Raw genomic sequence first — 10,824 nt, 5'->3', positions numbered from 1 at the left:
CCCACCCCCACCCGCGGCGCCGAGCCTGGCCACTGCAGCCCCCGCCCAGCCCGCCCCCCAGGATGTTTCCAGAGCTGGAGAGTGCGAGCCCTCATTGAGGGGTGGGCGGCGTGTAGAGGGAAGTATCATGGGGAAGGGGAGTTGTTGATGTCTGAGACCCACAACTGGATCCTCTCTTTCCCTGCTGTCAGTTGAGCTAGGATGCAGTGGGATGAAGCCGGCTGGGGGGATTTGAGCCTCACTTTCCTCCCCATGGTTGAGGGAGACATGTATTAGAAAGACATACCCTCTTTCTAATCTCTCCTTCCCCTACCCCAACTATTCCTGCTGAGAAAAGGGCAGGGTCTTCCTTTCTCCCGTCTTCTTGGCTGGGACTGCAGGGCTGTCCGTGAGATGCAGCAGGTGTGTGTTTTAAGCATCTCCCACCAGCTCTTGACGCACAGCCTGAGGTTAGGGCTGTTGCTTTACCCAGAACAGATGTGGGTGGGCGTGGGAGTAGCGTGGTCCTCCACCCACATCTGTTGAGCGGCCTGCAGAGGCCACATCCTTCTGCCCCAGGTTGGATGGTGATAGTCACTACACTGGTATGTGTGTGTGATTTTGACTAAAGGTTTGGTGATGGGAGCATCACTGTCTTCAGACCTGAAGTGTGTTTGTGTTGCTCTGCTCTGCTCCGTGTCCCAGTTCTTTCCCCCTTCTCCCTCCAGGGGTGCTTTCTCTGTGGTCCGCAGGTGTGTGAAGAAAACGTCCACGCAAGAGTATGCAGCAAAAATCATCAATACCAAGAAGTTATCTGCTCGGGGTGAGTATTCCCCATCTCAGTCTCTCCCTGGGGTGCCTCCAAGGGCTAGTGTTCTTCTGAAGAAGAACCAGTTGGGGGTTGTGGCTTTAGCTCTTGGAGAAGAGTTGGAATTTCAGGGTGGGTGACATTTGAAGCTAGGCAGAGAATTATATAGGGAACAGATAGAAAAGAATGAAGATGTAAGAGATGTTGATTGCTGCTAGGAGGAGTGGTCCCTGAAGGCTCAAGGGAGTTTGGTTTTTATGGAGGGGGAAGATATTGGGAGTGGTGGGTGGCTAGCTCTTCGTTTGGGGCATTTGGAATCTCTGTGTTTGGGGCAATGGTAGCCACTCCAGGCTTGCACTAGTCTCTGTGCCCCAGTGGTGACTTAAGATGGAAATGCAGTAAGTGAACAGCTCTGACAAACCCAGCCTCCCCCTACCCACCAGGCGGCAGAACAGACTCCCAAGGGAAGGGAATCTGTAAACATCAAGGGAGGCTGCTACTGGCGAGGGCTTCTCGGGAACAAATCCTGCCAGATGAACTTGATTGCTTTTTTGATCAAATTACAAAGTTGGTGGTGCAGCAGCAGATGCAGTCTGTCCTGGGTGGAGGGTGATGCCTCATGGTCTGGAAATCTCAATGGCCTGGTCTGAATATGAGCAGCTGGGCCTCAGGATCTGAAGATTGTGAAGGCCCAGGCCTGAGAGCCTAACTTGTGAGATGCTCCCAAGTGCCTGGGGCTGGGGAGGGTCAGGCCCTGTGCTTCACACCTTGAACCTTCTCTCCCTGCACCCTGTGCTGGGTGCTTGCCAAAGTCAACTCATCTGATAGGTATAGACCCAGCAATGTGAAGTCCTCTTCATAGCTGTGGCGAGTAGGGAGGTATGTGGATGGGTCAGGTCATCGAGAGCTGCAAAGTGTAGTCCTGGGACAAAGGTTATAAGACTCAGGAAAGAGTTAAGACTGGGCAATAGAATGCCCTGGAGAAGATGTGGGCCATGACTAGTAATGACCTGGGCATCTCTGGAGTAAGAGATATAATACATGTTTCTAAGCATTGGAGAAGCTGTAAACTTAAGTGGGCTTATTGTCAGTTATTCTGGGACCTGTTTAGCAGGTCTGTGTCCGCCTCCTGGCTGGGAGGACCGCTCTCCATCCCCACAAGCAGGGGTTGACTCGTTGTCTTCCTCCCAGTCCCTGTCTCCTGCTGTTCCTCTACATTGGCTATTAAGTTGACTTATTTGTTTGTTTTCTTTCTCTCTGGGTACCTTGAGTCGGAGGCGATGGTTGCCATAGAGATATGTGAGCAGTCAGATGCCCTCCTCCTTTGGGGAGGGGGGACAGTGCAGTGGGTTGGGCTCTTTGGCAGACATCCTCTGGCCAAGGATGCAGGGTGCAGGCAGGGATGACGGTTTGAGAATGGATACCTCCCCGTGCCCACACAGCATAGCCCGTATGCATCAGTAACGGGGCTGGTGTCTGATGTCTCCAGTTAATGATGCAATGCTTTGCTTTCCCAGTCTCACCGCTGTCCTCTGACCCAGGGGTGAGGGTGGGAGAGACAGCTGCGAGCTGAACTCTAGGGTGAGGAGAGCTGGTGTGGTGACTTTATGGAGTTGCCTGCCTTAGGCTATCTTTTTCTATTCCTTCCTTACCCACCTGAACTTCCCTAACCTGTGCAGTCACGTCCCTTTCCAGGCTTCACCTTCTTTCAACCTTGTCCCATCTTTCCCAGCTGATATCTTTTTTCCCTGCCCAAACTGGATGAGGTTTTATTTCCCTTTGATTTTTTTTCTTCAAGAAGATTCTTGTGTAAGATCATATGCTTCAGGCAGCAACTCCCCCTCTCAAGATGGTTATGCCAAAACTGGGGCTCTGTTGTGTGGCCTGTGTGCCAGGTTAACTTTGGGACAAAGGCCTGGTCCTGGCTGGTAGGTACAGTGCCAAGACTGTTTGGAGATTGAGAGTGGGAGGCTGTTGTCTTGGAGATGGAGGGAGTTGTCCGGGGGTTGCACTGTAGGTGTGGGCGTAGGGGATTTGAGCTCCCGGGGAGGGTTGGGCCAGGGTGCCCACTAGGCTAGTGCCCGTGGGGTTAGTGAGTGAAGGCCGTGGCTTTCCTGCAGCCTCTCAGTTTACGCTGTATATTTTATAAAGGTGCAGCGGCTGGGGCTGGGTTTCACTCATCGCTGTCTGTCTGTCTAGGGCTCCACAGGTGTTGGATTTCTGTGTCTGGGAATGTGGTGGGCCCACCAGGGTCATCCATGAAGGTCTGAAGGGCGTATGCTGAGTCTCTCTGCCCGTTCCTTTCTTGTTTGTGATTCTCTGTGCTGCAGAGTGAAAGAGAGAGTGTCAGGCTGCTTCTCCTTGTCCTCCATGGTGAGGTGGCCCAGGAGGCATGGGGAGAGATCCCCTGGTCTTCTGGGGGGTCAGCTCTGGATAAGAACCCTTTTGCTCTGCTGTTTCTTGTCATGGTGGCCTCAGGGGCCCATGATGGTGACTGTGCGACATGGTGGCTGTAGAGAGCTGAGGCGGCTGAGTGTCGAGCACTGTCTTCGTCTGCGGGTCTGTCTGCGTAAAGTCACTGAAAGTCACATAATGTCACTCCATTTGCTTTGGAACAGCAATAGGTGTGGAGTTGGGGCTCTTAAGGGAGCCCGCGATTCCAAGCTTAGCTCTCAGCTAGGCTGAAGGAGGCATTTAAAATAGGCTTGGATGCAGAGCTAGTGGGCCAGGTGATGGCAATGATAAGTCGTTATTTTAAGATTTAAGAGCACCCCCTCCCCCAGGAGCCTGAGCCCTTATGTCTTCTTTTATTTTTAAATCTTCAGATTCCCTTCTTATCTTTATTCATATGCATATAGATTTTCACCTCGTGGAACATAACATTTCATATCCCACTCTCTTGCTTATATCCAAACCATTTCTCATATTGCTACAGTTGAAGGGCAAATGGTCCTTTCTTTTTTCTACGTAGTTTAGGATTTATCCTTGGAGCAGTTTACATCATACGAAATTTCTCTATTTGGACCATTTATCTGAATTCCAGTTGCTTTCACTGGGAAGGGATGCTTAGCCTAACTAAGAGGTGCTATGGGAAGCAATATTATGAAATCTGTTAACAGCACTTGCCTTGTTTGTTTATTTATTTAATCTGTATACCCCATGTGAAGAAATTTCTATTGAAGTTAAATGTAAGCAAAAGCCTTCCCCTTCCCCAGGACCTGGGAGGTAAGGATGGGAATCATATCTGTTTCTTTACATATATGATTGATACATATTGATACAGGGGCCTGATACATATTGATAGAACAAAGTGCCTGATACATACTGAGCCTCCTATACAGGTTGAATGAATGGACTGTGTAACCAGCCAGATTGCCTTTTGGCTTTGGCTCTCAGGAAACTCATAGCCAAGTTGCTGGAACCCTTGTATCCTGATACTGGCTTGGGTTCTCTCTGATCCGTGGACCAGGCTGTAGTCCTGACACAACTGTAGGAGAGAACAGATGAAGTTAAAGACTTGTGCTTGGGGAAAAAGACAAGTGGGAGATATAGGAAGATATTGCAGCTTATCATCTTCCTTCCCTGTCATAAACGGCCTTTTAGGGCAATGTCAGGACTTCCTCTAAACAGCAGTTTTCAATTTTAGTGTGCAAGAGGATCACCTTGAAGACTGGTTAAGAATGCAGATTCCTGGGCTCTATTCAGAGATTCTACTTTGGGAGGTCTGGGGTGGAGTCTCAGAATCTACACTTTTAACAAGTGCCTTAGTGGATTTCATGCAGGTGGGCACTGAGCCACACATTTAAGAAATGCTGTCTAAAAAGCGACAGCCGTGACAGTTGCTCTTGCCATGCTCTTTGATATTTACCAGACACACCTTGGCCCAGCCTTCTCCAGGTGGTGTCTCTACTGCTCTGTGACCATCTGTGCACACGGGCTGTTCTGTGATTAGGGGCCTCTTCTGAGCCCCCAGATTGGGGTGTCATTTCGCGTCTGAGGTTGTGGCAAGCTGAGTGGCTGTAACTGTGGCATGTTGGCCACCAGAAGGGCAAAGGCTGTGCCTTTCTTGGTCCAGCTGGCCCTGGGGACTGAAATAGGATCCCCCCGGGTGGTGCCAGCTGCAAGTCTCCACCCCCTTGGTGTTGGCCTGAGTAGCCCCCATGACATTTGTGTCCCCTGTGGTATCTCCAAGTGAGACTTTCCTGTTTAAGGATGAAGAGAGGGGAAGGTGATGCAGCGGTGAGTGGGGCGGGAGGAAGAGAGATCTATACAGCACTGGAACACTGGGACTCCGGGACTTGAAGCAGTTAAGGAGGTTAGATCCAAAACGGCGCTTTCCTCTTGAGGATAAAACAGACCAATTTCTGTGGACAGAGAAGTGAGCATCCTGTGTAGAGGTGACTGAGCTCCTCTGACTCTCCCCGCGGGATGAGGAAACAGCCTGGAGGCCCCTTCTTCATGCTAAGGGTCGGTTTCATCATCCAGCCATGCTGTGAGCTGTGTGATTTAGCTCCTACAACACTGGCCTGCCGTCCTGCCCACCTGCCCCTTCCCAGAGTGATTTTGGGTGCTAGCATCATAGAGTGGTGATGCAGGTTGAAAGGGGCCCCATTCTGTAGGAGAAGCCCCTGCTTGCTTCCTGCTGCTTGCTCTGGGCCTTGTCAGGAGCTGTGCTCCAAGCTTCGAGGCTGTGCTGAAACCCTAGAGGTGAGTGGCTGACCCCATTCTCTGCAGAGGCTGGAGGCAGAGAAGGGGTGGAGTGGGTGTGACCAGCTCTTGCCCCATCTCTGAGCGTGCTGCGCTCTGGACAGCCTTGGCAGGCTGACAAGGGCCTGATCCCATGGGTGCCAAAAGGGTGGTGACAGGAAGAGATGGGCACTTTGCACCTTTCGAGTACCTCTCGGCAGAAGCCCTTTGTCTTCTGTCCATGGGCCAGACAGATCTCCCTTACAGCCGGTGGGGAAACCAGAACGCAAAAGACTGGTTTGTTTGTTTTGAGCTGTAGGCATGCCAGTGATATTGCCAGTGCTCAGATCCCAGCATCTTTAAGCAGTGTGGTCATCATTTACCCTTTGGCTCTTCCCTTTAAAATACAGATTCTGGATATTTTGTTTCTGTGCTAAATCCTGATAGATCACCTCCACACCTCTCCATCTAGACCCAGAGCTCTGAGCCCAGTGAAGCAGATCCCTCCCTTCTACTGACTAGGTCTCGCTCTCGTCTGAACATACCTCTGTGGGTAGAGACCGCTCTATGGTAGGGATGTTTCCAGCCACTTCCCCCCCAAACGCCACCTCTACTTCCTGGGCCCTATCAGCAGCAACTTCCCATCTGCTCCCCTCTTCTCTCCTCCCTCTCTTTCCCCTCCCCCAGCTTGCTGCTGCCCTGGGAGGAGCTATTTTTAGGGGCTGCTTCCTGGGATGTTTTACTTGGGGCTGGTTACCATGAAGGAAATGTCACCAAAACAGTGGGCATAGGCTGCAGGCACCCAGAGCCCTGCTGGGGGCACGGAGAGCTCAGTGGCTGACCCTGTTCTGGCCTTCAGAGTGTCCAGAGGCAGAGCCTTGCCTTCTTGGGGCTTGCTAGTGACCCCATGGGGATTTTCTCTGTCCAAGCTGGTTTGGGAAGACTTTCACTATGGGCCTCTTCTTGGAGCCTCTCTCCTTGTCCTCCTTAGTTAAAGCTTTTCTTGTCTTCAGATCCAAAGACCAGAGTAAGGCTCAGGTCTTCGTGCCACCCAGTTAAAACTGCTTGATTTAGGGCTGACGAGAAGGAAGGGACACCAGTTCAAAGGACAGAGCCTTGGGGGTTCACATGGGGACTTTTCAGGCCCCACTGGGCTGTTTTCACAGCCCTCAGCTAGTCCCCAGGTATATGGATATGAAGGAATTAGAAGCTGTGGCCCCTGCTCTTATGTGATACACAGACTTTTGCTCTTAATTGGGGACTTTGCACCTTTAGAGTGAGATTCAAAGAGGAAGGGCTATGGCATCACAATGTCAGGGTGAGGTCAATGGGATTGTAGCTTGGGATTCCCAAGGCTAGGGGCTGTTTATAAGCAGCTGGGGAATGTGGATTATGACACCAAATCCCTGTGCTGCCCTTGTTTCTACTCCTCCGAGCGATGCCTCAGAGGGCCAGAAGGGGGAAGCAAGAGGAGACGCCCACACAGAGCATCTGAACTGGGTGGGCTGTGGGAAGCTTTTCCTGATCCACGCTGGGACCACAGGCACAGACCTTCGAAATAACTCCAAAAAGTCGAGGATGTCATTGACATCAGAACTTGGGGAGGGTCCCCCTAGCCAGAGCAGGGCTCTGTGTCTTTTCCCGCTTAGAGTGGGCTGTATGTTTAGATGTCAGCAGGATCTTAGTTGAAGTCCATGCTAGCGTTCATGGTTTTAGAGACGTCACTGAATCAGCCCGTGTGTTTCTGCAGGGCTGTGGAGAACCTGGCTGGCTCTCCCTGCGCTCCATCCTGCTGGGGCAGGAGTGTGAGTTTGGAGTAGGCATCATCCCTCGGGGTGCTAGGGGAGAGGTGTTTCGAGGTCTCCTCACTGTCTGCTTCCTCTGCTCTGTATCTGGTCACGCCTTTGCTTCCTTCTCTTCAAGGGTATTCAGCCTTTGTGGTGCCCTGACCCCAGTCTTAAGCTCTTGTGCAGAAGGCGGGGGAGGCAAGGGATCCTGGTGTCCAGGGCCTGGCCCTCACCTGAGGGTGCTATCAGGACGGCCTGAAGGGGGATCTTGATAACGGCCGCTTCTGCTTTCTGCTCCTGTTACCACCTAGCTCTTGAGGGGGAAATCCTTGCAGAGGGCTGTGGTTGGAGCTGGGCTGAAGGCCGGCAGGGGTGGGTCTCTCCATGGCAGTAGCACACAGGCAGGCAGGAAGTGGCCCTGTGCAAAAGCGGGAAGTGGCTGTTGTCAAACAGGAAGGGGGGGCTGGGCCGTGTGAAGGGGGGGGGACGAGCCCAGTCGAAAGGTGGGTGGGAAGAGGGTCAGCCTTGAAGAAGGTCTGGGCTGTTCTCTAGGAACAGAGCTCAGCGGTCACTGGAAGGAGGGGTGTCTCAAGGGAGAAGGCCGCCTTCGTGACGGGAGCAGTGGCTGATGTGTTAGCACCTTGGGATGTCAAGCCAGGGCCTGGACCTACCACTGTGGACCAGGCCAGGTCAGTGGCCTTAGCCCTTCGGGACTTGGGGATTCTGAGTTTTGGACTTCCCTGGTAGCTCAGTTGATAAAGAATCCGCCTACAATGTGGGAGACCTCGGTTTGATCCCTGGGTTGGGAAGATCCCCTGGAGGAGGGCATGGCAGCCCACTCCAGTATTCTTGCCTGGAGAATCCCCGTGGACAGAGAAGCCTGGTGGGCTGCAGTCCATGGGGTCACAAAGAGTCAGACATGACTGAGTGACTAAGCACAGTTTATAGGACAAACCCTGCAGCTGGAGAAGATGCTCTGCAAACCTGACTTGTTCCTGAAACATTGCTGCTGCTTGTACAGAGCCCTGTGCTTCTTCCCAGACACACAGTGGAGAACAGGACAGGAAGTGAGGGGGAAAGGCATGGGAGACAGCAGCTGCAGAGGTTGGGGTGCTGGCCGCCTGAGCGAGGATCCTCCTGAGGATCAGGGAGAGCGTGGTAGGCAGAAACCACACGGCTCATTGAGCAGAGTTTCAGGATGGCAGGGTGCCACAGCCCGTAAGGCTGGGGCCGAGGATGACCAGGGCTCCCACAGACAGTGGCTTTAACTGGGCCGTCCTCTCTCGGAGGTTACCCTGCTGGTAGTCTTCCCCTGCAGGCTGAAGACACCAATGGGCCCCACCCAAATGGGAGGCCTGTTATGGGGCCAGGTCGAGGGCTTGGTTAGTGTTCCAAGACCCCGTGACTGCCCAGGCTGATGGAGAGTGGGTCCAACTCTCTCCTGTCTCTGGTGATGGCCGTGGGCACAGGCCCAGCCTGGGAGACCTCGTCTGTCTTACTGCTGGACCCTTGCAAAGGAGGCTCTCCCTGAGTGCCAGGCACTCTGCGGAGCATTTACCCAAAAACGTCATTTAAGCCACAGATACCCCTGCCTTCATTTTAGAAGTGAGGAAACTTTTTCCCAAGCTATGTACCTGGCTCGCTCTGTCACCTCTGTTCCATCACATGTCACTCTGTGCCGAGGCTGTCCTTGACCATGCAGTTTAAGTGTGCACTCTCCCACTGCCCTGCTTTATTTTTCTTTATTGCACTTGCCATGACATCTAACATGCCATCCAGTTCTTACGGACTGTCCCCTGACCAAGCTCCACTAGCGTATCAGCTTGCTGAGGGTGGGGACTGTTGTCTGTTCTGTTCACTGCTGCATCCCCAGCATCTGAAACAGCACCTGTCGCATAGTAGGCCTCAGTAAGTATATTCTGAATGAATAAATGAGTCTCAGATGGGTTTGGGACTCACAGCTCTAGGACTCCATCTGGGGCTGTCTGACTCAAAACCAGTGGGTTAATAGCCAGACTCCATGACTGAGGGTCAGACCAAGGACCACGGCACAGCCTGGGGTTCAAAGAAGACTTGTGCAGAATGTGGTACTCAGCTCCGTGGAGTTAGGGTCAAACTGCGTGACTGTTTAGGACCCTCTGGACCCTGGGCAGCTCCTTCGAGGAGCTGGGCGTGTGACTGTCTCTTCTCTTCCCACTCTGAGTCACTGATAAAGCCAGAGCTCCCTTATTTTTAGTGCCGTTGCTGTTGTGGAACTGTAACCATTAGCCAGTAAGAGACTTAAGGGAGGAGATAAACATTAATCTTCTGGGCCTTCCCCTCAGCTGCCACCTCCGCATCGCAAGATACTGCTCTCCTGCACCTGCCCGGGCAGCCCAGCCCGAGAGTTGCGGGTTGGAGGGTGTGAGGTGAGTGGTGAGAGAGAGGGCTGGGGGGTCTTCAGCTTTAGTGGCTTGCTTGGTACCACCATCCCACGACCAGGGCTGGGGAGGAAGGTGGGGTCGCCCTGACATCCCCCAGTCAGGGCTGGAAGAAGCAAGCCCCCTATCACCAGGCAAGGCTAGTGCCGCTTCCTCAACTGCACTGCCTTCTGGAGGTCCCGGCCCCGAGGGGTCGCAGGCAGTGTGGGACTACCTGGGGCTTTCTTGGCTGCATCCCGGTCAGTCACCATACCGAACTCAAGGGTGGGACAGAAGGCCTGACCCAGATCTATGGGCAGCTGGGATAGATTAGCTGGGCAGCAGAAACTAATCTCTGCCTGCCCCTACCTCCTTCTTCCACAGAGCAGAGCCATCCCTAGAGGGAACGTTTAGGATAGAGCTGAGGGTGCTTGGTGAGACAGTAAATATGAGTTCCTTCTCGTCTGTAATCCATATGTTATCTCAGGCAGGCCTGGGTTTGAATTCACACTTCTCTCCCATTCCTGCTATAGGACCTTGGGTGAATTATTTAACTTCTCTGGGCCTGTTTTATCATCTGTGAAATGCGGACAGTCAGTGTCCTGTCTGGTAGGATGGTTGTGAGGGTCATGGGAGGCTTTACAGAGGCTCTTTGCTCTTTAGGTAGAGGTGGGGTGGGCACAAGCCACTACCAAGGGACTCAGGACTCGCTTGGCAGGTATGGAAGGGACGGTACCCGCCTAGACCTGTTGGAGTTGGGGTGAACTGGACTGTGCCCCTAAAGTCTGGTGTCTTGACTTGATGCTCTCATTTTTCCTGATCCTGTCATCATAGCACAGCGATGGAGAAAGAGGGCTCTAGGCTCAGACCACCTGCCTCTGGTGCCTGTTTGTGTGACCTTGGGCAGGTTACTTGAAACTTGTAAGTCTCAGTTTCCTCCTTTGCAATGTAACTGAGCTAATCAGATCCTCCGTTTCACTGGGTTTCTGTGAGGATGAAATAAGATTGTCTGTGCCTCTGCCCAGCGTATAGTAAATACTTAGTAAAGAATAGTTTTTACTAGTACTGTCAATGTTATTGATAAACCATTATTAAGCCTCTGATGTGGAAGGAACTCTAGGAAGCATCACACAGGGAGGTGCCACTCTGAAGAGCTTGTGACCGA

General features: G+C 52.6%; 1 protein-coding gene across 14 annotated transcripts in view; it reads left to right on the top strand.

Annotated features, from left to right (window-relative positions):
* Nucleotides 1–113: 113 nt before the first annotated feature.
* CAMK2G (calcium/calmodulin-dependent protein kinase II gamma) overlaps nt 114–10,824 on the top strand; it is a 52,904-nt gene continuing 42,193 nt past the window's right edge. For all 14 annotated transcript variants that reach the window (XR_826333.1, XM_010852335.1, XM_010852342.1 and 11 more), the window contains exon 1: nt 114–802. Coding sequence is in view for 13 of the 14 variants with exons in the window: in XM_010852335.1 (XP_010850637.1) it covers nt 619–802 (184 nt within the window). In the remaining variant the exon portion in view is untranslated. The remainder of the gene's footprint in view (nt 803–10,824) is intronic.

Source organism: Bison bison, unplaced genomic scaffold (assembly GCF_000754665.1).
Source record: "Bison bison bison isolate TAMUID 2011002044 unplaced genomic scaffold, Bison_UMD1.0 scf7180017864309, whole genome shotgun sequence".
NCBI lineage: Eukaryota > Metazoa > Chordata > Mammalia > Artiodactyla > Bovidae > Bison > Bison bison.
This window is presented reverse-complemented; position numbering and strand designations above follow the sequence as displayed.